The sequence below is a fragment of the Hypanus sabinus genome, chromosome 11 (genome assembly GCF_030144855.1).
Source record: "Hypanus sabinus isolate sHypSab1 chromosome 11, sHypSab1.hap1, whole genome shotgun sequence".
NCBI classification, from domain to species: Eukaryota; Metazoa; Chordata; class Chondrichthyes; order Myliobatiformes; family Dasyatidae; genus Hypanus; species Hypanus sabinus.
The window spans coordinates 78,964,103-78,980,555 of record NC_082716.1 but is presented as its reverse complement, the minus strand read 5'-3'; the positions used below and the strand labels follow the sequence as shown (position 1 = coordinate 78,980,555).

General features: G+C 42.0%; 1 protein-coding gene across 1 annotated transcript; it reads right to left on the bottom strand.

Moving 5' to 3' along the window:
• Positions 1–1,029: 1,029 nt before the first annotated feature.
• LOC132401615 (tumor necrosis factor ligand superfamily member 6-like) lies at positions 1,030–5,081 on the bottom strand. Its single transcript, XM_059983639.1, has 4 exons — positions 4,762–5,081; positions 4,593–4,632; positions 4,127–4,183; positions 1,030–2,262 (listed from the first exon to the last, which is right to left on the bottom strand). The coding sequence occupies exons 1-4, from the start codon at positions 4,996–4,998 to the stop codon at positions 1,859–1,861; spliced, it is 738 nt and encodes a 245-aa protein (XP_059839622.1). The 5' UTR covers positions 4,999–5,081; the 3' UTR covers positions 1,030–1,858.
• Between the last annotated feature and the right edge of the window lie 11,372 nt (positions 5,082–16,453).

Below are 16,453 nucleotides of genomic sequence, written 5' to 3'. Positions count from 1 at the left end.
ATAGACTGTGTTTAATTTTAAGATAAACATCAATATAAATCAGTTTTTAGACCACATTAGCTAAAACAGTAACTCTCTGAGTCAGAAGTTGGTCGTTTTAGCTTTTGTTCAGAGCTCTGTGTACAGTAGTCCAGCTCATTACTCTGTATGGTACTGATGGCGACCTGTTGACTAGGATGCAATGTAATTATGAGGCTTGACCTGCTCTTCCACACTGCACTATTCAATCCCCATACACAGTAACCAACAATGAGCATTCCCAGAACCCCTAGCCTTTCAGGTATTAGGACTCGCATAAGTAAACTACCATCATCCACCCCTTCTGCCAACTCTCTCAATTCCCATGCTATCTTCATTCCCACTGTCATGTGCCCCAGTCCCTTAACTCTGAAACTGCCACCCTTCCCTCCAAGTTCATCATGTGCCAGCATTACCAATACAAACCCCTGAACTTGGCCTCCTAACAGGTGTAACTGCATTGAAAGGAATCAACAAAAGTTTTATTGGTCTCTGTTGTGGCTTTTGTCTTCTGAAACTCAGAGGAAAGGGAAAGGACTTGAGCCTATGAGGTCTTCACAGACCAGATGAGGAGTTCATTCTCCCATGGGAATCTTCAACTGTGGGTCCCTGTTTTTGAGTTCAGAATGAGAGGAGACAATTTTCCCTCTTTTGAATGGTTGTGAATCACTCTAGCTTAAAAAGCATTGGAACAGAGTCTTGATTATTGCAGGGGCTCATTCTTGATAGGGTTAATAGTGATAGAAAGGAATGTGGAACTGAAGTTATAATGAGACCACTTACGACTTTGAATGGCAGAGCACACCTGAAGGCCAAGTGGCCCATTCTTGTTCCCTTGGTTGTTTGTAAATATCACAAACTCTAAATAGGCTGACCACTGCAGCTGAAATTGCAGTTAATGATTAACACTTTTTGGGTAGAACTTTCAGGAGTATATCCTTATTAAGAGAAAAATGTCAAAGCCTTCCAATAAAATCCCTAACACAATTCATTGACAATTTTTTCTAAAACTGATATTTATTTATAAATTATGTCATATATAAAATTAAAAATATAAAATCTACACATTACCATTGCAATTAGGTAAGTTAGTATTGCACAAATTTTTTCATCATAAAAATGGTTACCAATAAAATCAAAATCTGCTGTGTTTCAAAGTGACGTAAAATCAAAGGTGGTGTCCACTAGGACATTGATATGCTCTAACAGATACCCTTGTCCAGAATAGAAGATCTCAAATGAGCAATTCAATGAGACTGCATATAATGCACACAACAGTATGTTTCTCAGGGAAGCTTCTCCGCCTTCAAAATGAATATTTTACAATGCATTCACAACCAAATCCATTGCACACATATCAAATTTAACTAGATTTCTGAAATGGTGTTGTAATCACTAAAATGCAATAGGTTGCTCTCAGTTCAACAGAGTCTGAAGGTCAAATAAAAGACCTTTTCTGAATTGCCTATATCTGTGTTTTGCTTGTATAAATTCTTCTGAAGTTGAACAATATTCAACCTTAATATTTTAAATTCACAACAACAATTTTTGAGTATAATAATCTTCTTGTTACTGTTGACAAATTAATAGTTAAAAGATCAACTGAATAATTGAATCATGGCCACAGAAATGGCTCTGTCCTCCTTCTTGTCCTTATCCACTCCTCCATCCTGTGGAGTAGATCAGCCTCAGTTAAAACAAAATTGATTGCTTTCCCAAATCCTTTCCTGTTTGGAAACAGAAAGGATCAATCAAAGGGTAGAGATCTTAAATGCTGGTGTGAGTTGAATACATTCTTTGAATTTCTGTTTAAATAATATTATATAAATGAGCGAATGTGTTAAAGCTTATATAATCCAAAGAAAGTTTTAGACTCATCAGTATCAACTAACTTGGGATATGACACATTAACATAAAGTGACTCTCCTTTGGAAAGGTATGCTATTCCTCCTTGGTAACTACTTGTGGCCCAGTCTTTGTCATTCGATGAACAATAGCTTGTTTTCTTTGTTTCCATGAGAATCAAGTCTTTGTGATAGCGATCTGTTCGTTTGAACATGATGTGCTCTAAGTTCTTGTTTAGTTCACATTTAAATGCTCGGAAATAGATCTTAGAATATATGAAGAAAAATCCAGTTTCATTGACGATGAGACCTCTGTCTTTATATAGGACACCCCGGGTAAAGGCATTGCCCAGATGGTCATGCCACGTGAGTGGGTTGGAACCTTTATTTTGATAAGAGCCTGGTGTAAAAACATTGCAAGTAAAGATTATTAATATACAATTCAAAATTAAACATTATGAATACTTATTATCTAGGAGTAACAAGAAGTATTAGTCACTAGTGGTTAGGATAACACATCAAGTAAATGAATGCATTCCACTTTTGTCCAGTGCCAAAATACCCAGACCAAATGAATATGAAAACCACTATAAATATAATATTATCAATGAATGTAAAGTACAATGGAGACTTTTCTATAATTTTAGTGAAAGGAATGCGATTAAAACTGATGAACTGAGGTCTGAGCAACAGACACAAAATGCTGGAGGAACTCAGCAGGCCAGGCAACAGCTATGGAAAGGAGTACAGTCCTCAGGAAGGGTCTGAGGTCGGAGGTCACAGTGACTCTTAAAGGACATGAAGCCTGGCTAGTCTCAAATAAGCTCCCAGTTATACCCAAGCTCATTGGAGGAGATGAAATGAAGGTAGAAGCTACTGCTGTATTCATTGGGTTCACCTAGACACCAAATGTTAGATCAATATCAAAATATCAATCTACCACATCTAATGATGCTTAAGGTCAGGTCAAGCTGCTGACTGACAAGGCAGTGGTGGGAGTAAGAGTTGAGAATGTCACCTGTTCACTAAAATAACTTCAACTTCAACAAGCATAAAACACAAGCAAAGATGCTGCAAGACCTGCTTCCAACATTTTCTAGTTTAATTTGCTTTGTATTTTAAATTTCACTGTGTTACATGCCTGAAAGTAATCTCATGGCAGGCTAATTGTTCAATCTCTTTAGTAATAACTGTTAGTATTACACTGAGCAGGTAAAAACACTCTGAGCTTGCAACCGGTCCTGTGCCATTCCTTTCTCTTAATCAGCAAGCATATATAAATTCTTATTTCTTTTAATTATCAAAAGACAATGTGTGCTTTGATCTACTTTTGGATGTACTTTAATGCTAAACAAATCCTTTCAAGACTTCAGCTTATTTTTACTGGTTCCATTACCAGATTCAGTTACCAAGCATTTTGCTAACTTGTCTTACAAAGTGCACTAGAGACAGCTAGTGGCAAGATTGTAGTACTGCAGCACATTTTGATTTTTTTTTAATTACAAGGGCTGATATCAAAGTAGGAAAACTTGACACACAAAAAGCCTAGCTGATCCAAACAAGTTTTTCTTGATATTTCCCTTCTTCCCTTAATCCCTGAATATATTACCTTATATATTTCTCTCTTCAACTTGACTCTGTACGCTTCTCTTCTAACTTGTTGCACATAACTATTCTTCCATCCATATTATGTGAAGTCTCAATGAACTAGTTTTTCAACTATGCCCCCTGGTGAATTAGATCAACATTATTCATTCCCATAATAATTTTGAGTATTTTTATTACTTCTTTCCCAATGGTAGCAAATCTAAAATCTTCAATCTTTCCTCCCAAAGTTCCTGAGGTTAGTTGATTTCAAATGTCTAATTCTGGACAAACTTGAAAGCAATAAAATCTATTGTATGTTTCCTGAGTGAATATTGGTTAAATTTTTGGCTGCATGGCTTCATTTTATCAAATCTAAATAAAATTCTAATCAAAACTAATAACATTTAATAAAATTCAAGTCAGTAAAATGGAAGGAATCCAAGATATTAGTTCTGTCTTCATTCTATAGATTTATTTTTGTCCTAGCTATTTTATGTTTTTCTCACTGAAATTCACCCTCCACTGCCCACACCCCTTCTCTGCATAGCTTTTGAATCATTGTCCTTGCTGGTCTCTCCCGTTACTTTCTGTTTCATTTTATGTCTCCCAGTCCTCTTCAGAACTACCATTCTAAAACTGATTCCGGTACGCCCAAGTATCAATAATTTGTCACTGACCTGTTAGATGTGCAGCTGCTTTGAGATTCCTGGGTGGTTCTGTCACATTTTTAACTCCTGTGGAAGGCACAAAGTTATGATCCTTTAGCACGAAGAGACAGAATTGCATCATGTGTCACATACTGAACAAATGAAGTACAACTTTGGAATGAATCAACAACTTCAAATACTGGTGATTTTATCAAAATCATTTTCTACACTCTGAGTAACTCAGATAGAGTTCAATGTAAGAGTGAGTCTTTTTCCTTTGCAAACTTCCTTGATAGTTAATACCATTTTAGCAATTGCCGTTTTTAACTTTATCTTCTTCATTTTGACTCTCTGCACTCCTCCCCAGGACTCTGAATGATAACAGAATCCATAGGTCTCTGCTGAGCCCCAAGAAGTACCAGATCACATTTGCAAGACTAGTGGGTCAAAGTAAATGACATTTTGCATAATTATATTTAAACTAGCCCATGCTTACCAATAATTTTCTCTGCACGTGGACCCTTTGCTCTATTATCCTGATTAAAAGAAAAGAAAAGAAAAATTAGCCTGCACCTTCTCATCCAAGTTGCCTGCTTTAATCCCACATCACTCAGTTCCTCCACCATACCCACCTCAACCTTTCATCTAGTTGATTAGCAATGTACCTCTTTTATCTCTTTGATATCCTTTTCGAGGTCAATTAAATAGACCGTCCCCAGTGCAACCCATGCCAGAGTTAGTAGAACCAAGTTCAGAATGAGGATGGAGCCCACTGTCTTGCAGTCACACTTTCTCCTCTTCTTCAGGGTGGGCGGAGTCCAGACTGGTGCCTGCACATAGGGATTGAGGTTTGGATTTCCATCCACCATGAACACTTGCGGATATGCATAGCCCTGTTGCATCGTTGGTCACTCAAGCAAATAAATAAGCCTGCAGAGCAGTACTTCCTTTGATAATGTTTCCTTCAGTAGCCTCTCCTAGTGTAAAGTAATCCTTCAGCTTGTGTATTAAGTATCTATACTGCTCAACCAACTGTGGGAGCTTCTTTTTATAGTGAGAATGTTCCGTGCTGCCCACATACACACCCCCTTTACTTAAAGTGTGAACAGACAACCAAACATTTCCAAGCGCTGGCCACCTATCAACTGATCACATTTGCACTTAAGGCTTGTGGTTTGTGCTTTAGCTGTTTTTACGTTTGTTGGCTGAAGCCTTTTTGTAGGTTAGGTGCATCAGTAAGCTGTTAGAAATGATACTCAGACTGATAATTCATATGCCTTAAATGAGCAGGTGTTCAGCTGCCCAGCCACGTTTAAGGTGATAGTTATTGCAAAGTACTTGGGAAGAGGTGGCCAGATATCTGAATGTGACCTGTGCACCATCAATTCTAAATATATCCCATATCTTGAACCCTTTAGTAACACCATAAGGTTCTCAGTAGACCTCATGCAATGAATTACTGTTCTCTTGAACTCCACTCAATGAGTTGAAATCATTTTTTAAAAGATCCGGAAAATATCTATCCATATCATAGATCATAGGTTCTAAAACGGACGGCTCTTGCAATGGGTTTGGAGAATGTAAAGCATGGTTAACTTGGACCTGGTTAACGAGAAGCTGACAGTGCACAAAGTATATCTTACCCACTCCTCATGAGACTCAGCTTCCATCTCAGCCCCAACCTAAACTCTCAAATGCCCACAGAAAAGGTCTAGTTCCTAAGACAGGCTGGAACCAGTATAAGGCAGTCTTCACTTAATAAAAGGGGAAGAATGTTGTGCCTGCAGTAAGGTCATTGTGAGGTAATAGCAGGTTGTCTAAGAGGTCCCAACACAAAGAGAACAGACTGTGACGCTGTGGAAAGGTGGAGTTCTACCTTTGTGTACATTGAGCAGATGATTGGCAGTGACACATGGAGAAATTAACGGTGGGAATCAGGCTTTCAGCATCTGTTACAAAGCTAGTTCTCAAATATGGACGGGGTTATCCAATGCCCCTTGCAAGACATCTACCCCACAAGCAACAGCAGCAGCCTCACACACTGCTCAATGCATCAATCCTCATCACTCTTACAACTTACCTATGCATTCCCAGCTGCACCATCGCACAAACACACAACTCAGAACTGGCACACCAACTGTGAGAGCGACCCCATAAATTCAAAGGGAACACAGCACCCCTTTGAGTTTACAGGGAGTGTGAGTAACAGATTGTGTGATGAGTAACCAATAGAATGGGAGAGGAATGAATATTAAAGTTGAGCTTAGAGCAGGGATACCTAAGCAGGGGTCCACAGAACCCTTGCTTAATGTATTGGTCCATAGCCAATAAAAGATTTAGAAACCCTAGCTTAGAGAAACTGAAGAGTTAAAAATTTATGGTCCACAATGTAGGTCAGGATTATGACGATTAAAAATTTACATTGAAATTGCTGACTCATTAGCTCACCTAAAGTTAATTCATCAATTGGAAAGTAACTTCAACTTGTACTAAAACCAAATATAGCAAGAATTTTGCAGCCTTGAGTTACGTCTGTGTTGATCTCCTGTTGGTTAAGAGTGGCTGAATGCACATGGAAAATGAAAGAAACAAAGAGGAAATCCTAGAACTGCAAAACCAAAGTGACCAAGTTACCGTCATCAGTATTTGTCATCGAATTGAACTAAACCTAATTTTTGTCGGTATCAATTATGAAGTATATTTCTAGTAACTGACGGTGAACCTTTCAGAAACATATAGTAATTATTCCCCTTTGCCGTACTCTCATAGATGGACTGGTGAAAATTTGACACCCGCAATTTTCATCAATCCTTAAATATGAAACCTGATATTTGAAGATACTGTTAATTGTGCTGATGGACTTTTCAGTAGTTCAAGAACTGTGGGAAAAATGTAAACACCCCAGGAGTTATAGCACACAATGAAAATGGTTAAGGATTGAGCTTAGAGCAGGGGTCCACAGAACCCTTGCTTTATGTATTGGTCCATAGCCAATAAAAGATTTAGAAACCCTAGCTTAGAGAAACTGAAGAGTTAAAAATTTATGGTCCACAATGTAGGTCAGGATTATGATGATTAAAAATTTACATCGAAACTGGCGAAACTGGCTAAAAGGAATTTTTGTTTGACATAGCTTGGGTATCTTTGATTTGAGTTTTGAGAATCATTTAAAATAGAACAGAATCGAATGATAGAAACAGTTTGGACAAAAGAAAGGGAGTTAGTACACTGGATCTCTACAGGTTACCTATTTAGATCCAGTGACGGAGTAGACAGCCAGCACCTTTTTCCCAGAGCGGCAATGACCAACATGAGAGGACTTTTGCAGTGCCTGGGTGCTCACACAGGCATGTAGCTGAAAAAAAGACAGCAATCACGCACTTGAGAATGCACAATGCACGCCTTGCAATGCCGTTCAACCTGGCCAACGCCCCTGCTGTTTTCGAAGACCTGGTCAACGGTGTGCTCCGGGGTATGTTGAATCAGTTTGTTTTTGGACAACATTTTTATCTATTGCAGCTCTCACCAGGAACACATTCAGCATGTCCAGAAGATTCTCAAATGGCTCCTTGAGAATGACCTTATCGCCAAGCCAGAGAAGTGTGAATTCCATACAGGGGTCATTTTTGGGCTACATCCTCACCCCTTCCAGTGTTCAAACGGACCCATGAAAAGTTCAGGCACTCGTAGAGAGGCCCAAGCCATCTACAGTCAAACAGGTGCTGCGGTTCATGGAGTATGCCATTTAGCTATATACATGTACAGTATATAACATAAATAACTATATAATGTATATAGACGACATTTCTCTGAGCCTTTTTTGTAAAGCATAGTAGTACACATAACACAGATAACACATGATAACTTATGAAGGTAAGGATAAAAGATGAATCACACATAAATAACAAACTAAAGTGTATTCATATTAAATATTGTAACATATGGAACAGGTTAACCAGTGACATAAGTACGTGTTCAGCACAGCATTGTGGACCAAAGGGCCTGTGTTGTGCAGTAGTTTTTTTCTATGTTTCTCATTTTGAATACGATGTGGCTCAGAAGCCGAATGGCCTGGGGGAAGAAACTGTTTCTCATCCTGACCATCCTTGTTTTTGTGCATCATAGTCCCCTGCCTGATGGTAGAAAGCCAAAGAGGGTGCTGGAAGGGTCAGTGGAATCCTTAATAATACTAAAGGCCCTGCATACGCAGTATTGCTGATAAATAAATGTCCGTAGTGAATGGGAAGGAGACACCTATGATCCCCTCAGCTGCTCTCACTGTCCCTTCATTACTGCTTTGTCAGCTCCAGTGCAGCCCCCATAAATGCATTCACCAAGAAGACCTCTGCAAGATTCCAGTGATCAAGTAAACCAGATCAAGCATTCTCAGAACTAAGGTGACACTTCACCAATGCCCCAGGGCTGCAACGTCTGGACTGATCCTGTCTACTCATCTTTGAGGTTGATGCATCTGTTGTGAGTATTGGAACTCACTCTCCCAGTGTTCTTCAGTAAACTATCAGCAGCACCCCTGTGACTTTCTTTCCTGTCACTTGACACCCACAGAGTGTAGCTATGATGTCAGGAACCAAGGTCTTCTGGCTCTCAAGGAGAACTTGGAGACACTGGCTGGATGCAGCAGAGCATCCCTTTCTGGTACAGACAGTAACAAGAACATTTTTATCCCCCATCAGAGTGGTGTTAAAGCTCTCCATTTTTTGGCGCTGGTGAGGCACAGTGACACAATCACAGTCCGGGATAAGTCTCCCGGTCTGGATGAAGTGCATCCATGGGTTCTGAAGGAGGTGGCTTTGGAGATTGTGGAGGCATTGGAAATAATCTTCCAGGAATCAATAGACTCTGGCATGGTTCCGGAGGACTGGAAGTTCACAAATGTAGTTACATTGTTTAAGAAAGGGGGGGAGGCAGCAAAAAGAAAATTACAGACCTATTAGTCTGACATTGGTAGTTGGAAAGTTATTGGAGTCGATCCTCAGGGATGAGATTATGAATTACCTTGAGGTGCGTGACAAAATAGGCCCCAGCCAACATGGTTTCATGAAGGGAAGATCCTGCCTCACCAACCTATTGGAATTTTTTGAGGTAATCTCAAATAAGATTGACAAGGGAGAGGCTGTGGATTTTGTGGATTTGGATTTCCAAAAAGCCTTTGATAAGGTGCCGCATAAGAGGCTGCTTAATAAGATGAGGACCCATGGAGTTACAGGAAGGATATTGGAATGGGTGGAGCATTGGCTGATAGGCAGAAAGCAAAGAGTGGGAATACAGGGATCCTATTCTGGTTGGTTGCCGGTTACTAGTGGTGTTCCGCAGGGGTCGGTGTTGGGGCCTCTTCTTTTTACACTGTATATCGATGAATTAGATTATGGATTAAATGGTTTTGTGGCTAAGTTTGCAGATGACACCAAGATAGGTGGAGGAGCTGGAAGCTTTGAAGAAATGGAAAGGTTGCAGACAGACTTGGTCAGTTTAGGAGAGTGGGCAAAGAAATGGCAGATGAGATACAATGTTGAGAAATGTACAGTTGTACATTTTGGAAGAAGAAACAATTGGGCAGATTATTATTTAGATGGGGAGAAAATTCAAAAATCAGAAGTGCAAAGGGACTTGGGGGTCCTAGTGCAGGATACTCCAAAGGTTAACCACCAGGTTGGATCGGCAGTAAGGAAAGCGAATGCTATGTTGGCATTCATTTCAAGAGGAATAGTGTATAAGAGTAAGGAGGTTTTGATGAGGCTCTATGGGGCACTGGTGAGACCCCATTTGGAATACTGTGTGCAATTTTGAGCCCCCTATCTTAGAAAGGATGTGCTGATGTTGGAGAGAGTTCAGAGAAGATTCACTAGGATGATAGGTATCTAATTAGTCAGGGTATCAAGGGATATGGGGAAAAAGCCAGAAATTGGAACTAGATGGGAGAATAGTTTAGCTTATGGTGGAGTGGTGGAGTGGTGGAGTGGCGGAGCAGACCTGATGGGCTGAATGGCCTATTTCTGCTCCTTTGTCTTGTGATCTTGTGATCTTATGACTACTTGCCTGTGCCAAACAACACAAATAAAACTACTAAATACTTTATTAATCACCTTTGTCCAGTAAAAAACATTACTGAATTCAACAGCTTGTAATGTCCCTTTTGGAATTGACCTTTTGAAACGCCTGTTCCAGCTTGGCATTTTTGAGGTATGAACCGAAGTCTCAGAGGCGCAGGATGGTTGTGGCATGGTATCTATGGGTCAGCAGGGCCTGGATCCGAGAGCAGGGAATGAGCCAATGTTTGGCCAGTGTGGAGGCAATTCAATGAATCAGAACCAAGGCAAGGAGAGTGGAGGCGAGCCAAAGCCGAGGCAGTAGGAGCCCGGGCCCAAGAGTGAGGAAAGACCCAAGGTTTGATCGACTTAAGCACTAGGCCGAATTGAAAAGGTCAGATCGTACCTAGCCACATTTCTCTTAAACATTGAAAATGAACCCGTATCCACCACCTCTGCTGGCACCTCTATCCACACCCTCACCACTCTCCAAGTAAAGAAGCTCCTCCTTATGTTTCCCTTAAACTTTTCACCTTTCACCCTTAACCCATCACCTCTAGACCTAGTCTGACCCAATCTCAGTAGAAAAAGCCTGCTTGCATTTACCCTGTCTACACCCTTCATAATTTTGTACACCTCTATCAAATCTCCCCTCATTCTCCCACAACCTAAGGAATGAGGTCCTAACCTATTCAACCTTTCCCTGGAACTCGGATACTCAAGTTCTGGCAATATCCTTATAAACTTTCTCTGTGCTCTTTCAATCATGTTGACATCTCTCCTGTAGGTATGTGATCAAAACTGTACACAATACACCAAATTAGGCCTCACTAACGTCTCATACAACTTCAACATAGTGTCACATCTCCAGTACTCAGTACCCTGATTTACGAAGGTCAGTATGCCAAAAGCTCTCTTAATAACCCTATCTACCTGTGGTGCTACTTTCAAGGAAGACTGCCATATCTAGCAAGGCAGCGTTCAGAGCTGGCAGCAGAGTGAGGGGTAGCTGAGCTTTGGCTCAACGGGCTTAGGCGGTAACAAGGCAAGGCAAGTTTACCTGTGTTAATTGTGGAAAGGAAGTGTGAGGGTGAGGCCAATTTTCTGTGCTCAGGGTCAGATGTGGAGTCTCCCAGCCTCCCAGACGGCCATATCTGCACCCGGTGTGTCGAGCTGCAGCTCCTAAGGAACCGCCTTAGGGAACTGGAGTTGCAGCTCGATGACCTTTGTCTGGTCAGGGAGAGTGAGGAGGTGATAGAAAGGAGTTATAGGCAGGTGGTCACAGCAGGGCCACGGGAGACAGACAAACAGGTAATAGTCAGGAGAGGGAAAGCGAAGAGTCAGGTACTAGAGAATACCCCTGTGGCTGTACCCCTTGACAATAAGTACTCCTGTTTGAGTACTGCTGGGGGGGACAGCCTACCTGGGGGAAGCGACAGTGTCCGTGCCTCTGGCACAGAGTCCGGCCCTGTGGCTCAGAAGGATAGGGAAAGGAAGAGGAAGGAAGTAGTGATAGGGGACTCTATAGTCAGGGGGTCAGACAGGCGATTCCGTAGACACAGGAAAGAAACTCGGATGGTAGTTTGCCTCCCAGGTGCCAGGGTCTGGGATGTTTCAGGTTGCATCCAAGATATCCAACAATAGGAGGGAGAACAGCCAGAGGTCCTGGTACATATTGGTACCAATGACTTAGGTAGGAAAAGGGAAGAGGTCCTGAAAAAAAACTACAAGGAGTTAGGAAGGCAGTTGAGAAGCAGGACCGCAAAGGTAGTAATCTCTGGATTACTGCCTGTGCCAAGCGACAGTGAGTATAGGAATAGAATAAGGTGGAGGATAAATGTGTGGCTGAGGGATTGGACCAGGGGGCAGGGATTCAGCTTTCATGATCATTGAGACCTCTCTTGGGGCAGGTGTGACCTGTACAAAAAGAACGGGTTGTGCTTGAATCCCAGGGGGACCAATATCCTGGTGGGGAGGTTTGCTAAGGCTACAGGGGAGAGTTTAAACTAGAATTGTTGGGGCATGGGAACTCAACTGAAGAGACTGGGGAAGAAGCTGTTAGCTCACAAATAGAGAAAGCTTGGAGACAGAGCAAGAGGGAGGTTAGGCAGGTGATAGAGAAGGGATGCGCTCAAACAGATGGTTTGAGATGTGTCCATTTTAATGCAAGGAGTATTGTGAACGAATCAGATGAGCTTAGAGGAAGGATCAGTACTTGGAGCTATGATATGGTGGCCATTACAGAGAGTTGGATGGCTCAGGGACAGGAATGGTTATTTCAAGTGGTGTGTTTTAGATGTTTCAGACAGGACAGGGAGGGAGGCAAAAGAAGTGGGGTGTGGCACTGTTGATCAGAGATAGTGTCACGGCTGCAGAAAAGGTGGACGTCATGGAGGGATTGTCTACGGAGTCTCTGTGGGTGGAGGTTAGGAACAGGAAGGGGTTAATAACTTTACTGAGTGTTTTTTATAGGCCACCCAATAGCAACAGGGATATCAAGGAGCAGATAGGGAAATAGATCCTGGAAAGGTGTAATAATAACAGTTGCCGTGATGGGAGATTTTAATTTCCCAATTATCAATTGGCATCTCCCTAGAGCAAGAGGTTTAGATGGGGTTGAGTTTGTTAGGTGTGTTCAATAAGGTTTCTTGACACAATATGTAGATAAGCCAACAAGAGGAGAGGCTGTACTTGATTTGGAATTGGGAAATGAACCCGGTCAGGTGTCAGATCTCTCAGTGGGAGAGCATTTCAGAGACAGTAATCATAATTCTATCTCCTTTACAATAACATTGGAGAGAGATAGGAACAGACAAGTTAGAAAGGCGTTTAATTGGAGTAAAGGGAAATATGAGGCTATCAGGCAGGAAATTGGAGGCTTAAACTCGGAAAAGATGTTCTCAGGGAAAAGTACAGTAGAAATGTGGCAAATGTTTAAGGGATATTTGTGTGGTGTTCTGCATAGGTATGTTCCAATGAGACAGGGCAGTTATGGTAGGGTACAGGAACCATGGTGTACAAAGGCTGTAATAAATCTGGTCAAGAAGAAAAGAAAAGCTTACAAAAGGTTCAGAGAGCTAGGTAATGTTAGAGATCTGGAAGATTATAAGGCTAACAAGAAGGAGCATACAAAGGAAATTAAGAGAGCCAGAAGGGGCCATGAGAAGGCCTTGGCAGGCAGAATTAAGGAAAGCCCCAAGGCATTCTACAAGCATGTGAAGAGCAAGAGGATAAGACATAAGAAAATAGGACCTATCAAGTGTGATAGTGGGAAAGTGTGTATGGAACCGGAGGAAATAGCAGAGGCACTTAATGAATACTTCAGTTCAGTATTCACTATGGAAAAGGATCTTAATGATTGTGGTGATGACTTGCTGCAGACTGAAAAGCTTGAGCATGTAGATATTAAGAAAGAGGATGTACTGGAGCTTTTGGAAAGCATCAATTCGGATAAGTCACTGGGACTGGATGAGATGTACCCCAGGCTACTATGGGAGGCAAGATAGGAGATTGCTGAGCCTCTGGCAACGATCTTTGCATAATCATAGGGACGGGAGAGAATCCAAAGGATTGAAGGGTTGCGGATGTTGTTCCTTTATTCAAGAAAGGAGGTAGAGATAACCCAGGAAATTATAGACCAGTGAGTCTTACTTCAGTGGTTGGTAAGTTGATGGAGAAGATCCTGAGAGGCAGAATTTATGAACACTTGGAGAGGTATAATATGATTAGAAATAGTCAGCATGGCTTTGTCAAGGGCAGTTTGTGCCTTATGAGCCTGATTGAATTTTTTGAGGATGTAACTAAACACATTGATAAAGATAGAGCAGTAGATGTAGTGTATATGAATTTCGGCTAGGCATTTGATAAGGTAATCCATTGCAAGGCTTATTGAGAAAGTAAAGAGGCATGGGATTCAAGGGGACCTTGCTTTGTGGATCCAGAATTGGTTTGGCCACAGAAGGCAAAGAGTGGTTGTAGACAGGTCAGATTCTGCATGAAGGTCGATGACCAGTGGTGTGCCTCAGGGATCTGTTCTGGGACCCTTTCCCTTTGTGATTTTTATAAATGACCTAGATGAGGAAGTGGAGGGATGGGTTAGTAAATTTGCTGATGACACAAAGGTTTGAGGTGTTGTGGATAGTGTGGAGGGCTGTCAGAGTTTACAGTGGGATATCGATAGGATTTAAGGGTTATGGGTAAAAGGCAGGTAGATGGAGATGAGTTTACAGACAGATCAGCCATGATCTTATTCAATGGCAGGGAAGGCTTGACGGGCCGGATGGCCTACTCCTGCTCCTATTTCTTCTGTTCTCATGTTCTGCTATCTTCCTGATCAAGGCTGTTCTGGATTCTAGTTTCTTTGCAACATTTTAATGGTTGATCTTGTACTGATTGTAGATTTCAGGAGAGTGAAACCAGAGGTCCATGTGCCAATATTCATCTGAGGATCACAGGTGGAGAAGGTCTGTAACTTTAAACTCCTGGGAGTCACTATCTCAGAGGACCTGTCCTGGACCCATCATATAAGTATAATTGCAAAGAAAGAATGACAGGGCCTCTACTTCCTCAGTGGTGTGTGGCATTACTCTTGTTCATAACTGGCACTTTTGAAGCCTGCTACTTACCGAATATTACCGAAAACAAACTGGGCTAATCCGCACTTTCATTGATTTAAAATCTCAACCCAAGGCTCAGACCTACCCTTCTCCATAATTATCTTGAAACTAATGGCATTATGATCATCAGATGCAAAGAACTCCTCCCGTACAAAATCCTGTCACCTGCCCTGTCTCATTCCCTATATGCACTCTCTCTAGTTGGGCCTCTGTATATTGATTAAGCAAACTTTCCTGAACACGTTTGACAAATTCTATCTTATCCAGCCCTTCTACAGTATGGGAGCCCCAGTTAATATGTGGGAAGTTAAAATCATTTACTATGTTTCTTCCAATAGTCTGTGATCTACAAATTTTCTCCCCTAAATCCCATTGACTGTTGAGAGGTCGATAATAAAATCCCATTAACAGGTTGTACCTTACTTAATCCTCAGTTTCACCCATATATTCTCAGTGGATGAGCTCTCCAGCCTGCCTGAGCGATGTCATGGCATTTCCCTGACTAGTAGGCCACCCCTCCCCATTGGCCCATTTCTGAAATTTCTCTTCCCTTTCTCAATCTCTCCATCTCCATCTCTGGAGGGAGACTGTCTACTGATACCTTTTATAAACCAACTGACTCTCACAGCAATTTGGCTATACCCTGTCACTTTAAAAATGCCATTCCTCTTCCTCAGTTTCTCTGTCTCTGCTGAATCTGTTCTCAGGATGAGGCTTTCCATTCCAGAATATCTGAGCTGTTCTCTTTCTTCAAAGAATGGTGTTTCTCTTCCTCTACCATTGACGTTGTTCTCAGCTGTATCTCCCCCATTTCTCAGTCATCTGCCCTCACTCAATCCACCTGCCGCCATGACATTGGCAAAGTTTCTCTTGTTCTTACCTACCACCCCCCAAGCCTTTGCGTCGAGCACATCATTCTCCGCAACTTTGCCATCTTTAATGGGATCCTATCACTAAACACATATTTCCCTTCCCCCTGCTCTCCACTTTTCACATGGATCGCTTTCTCTGTAACTACTAGTCACTCCTCACTCATCTCCCACTAGGTACATATCACTACAAGTGGGACAAGTGCCACACTGGCCCTACACCCCCTCCCTCATCACTACTCAGAGCCCCAAACAGTCCGTCCAGGTGAGGCAACACTTCACCTGCAGGTCTGTCGGGATTATCTGCTGTATCCGGAGTTCCTAGTGCAGCCTCCTCTGCATCAGTGAGACCCAACATTGATTGGAGACTGCTTCATTGATCACTTTCACTCTGTCTGCCACACCAGACAGGACCTCTTGGCAGCCACCCATTCCATCCTGACATGTCGGATCATTGCCTCCTACTGCCACGATGAGACCACTCCCAGGTTCAAGGAACAACACCTCATGTCCCACCCGGGTAGCCTCCAAGCTGACAATGAATTCAATAAATTCCAGTAATTTCTCTACCCTCCCCATTCTCCCTTTTTCCATTCCTCGCTCTCCTCTTACCCCTTCTCTTCTCACCTGCCTATCACCTCTCTCTAGTTCCTCTTCTCCTTCTCGTTCTCCCTTGGTCCACTCTCCTCTCCTATTAGATTCCTTCTTCTTCAACCCTTTACATTTTGCACCTGTCACCTCCTAAGTTCTTCCCCATCCAGCCACCTTCCCTCTCACCTGGCTTCACCTATCACCTGCCAGCTTGTAATCCATCCCTCCCCCCAC

What these genes read in the sequence shown, in the direction of transcription:
- LOC132401615 (XM_059983639.1), bottom strand. Translation starts at nt 4,998, where the DNA reads ATGCAACAGGGCTATGCATATCCGCAAGTGTTCATGGTGGATGGAAAT. An exon ending in ATATCAAAGAGATAAAAGAG is followed by an intron (nt 4,633 to 4,761) that starts GTACATTGCTAA and finishes TCTTTTAATCAG; the next exon opens with GATAATAGAGCAAAGGGTCC. An exon ending in ACGTGCAGAGAAAATTATTG is followed by an intron (nt 4,184 to 4,592) that starts GTAAGCATGGGC and finishes TGCCTTCCACAG; the next exon opens with GAGTTAAAAATGTGACAGAA.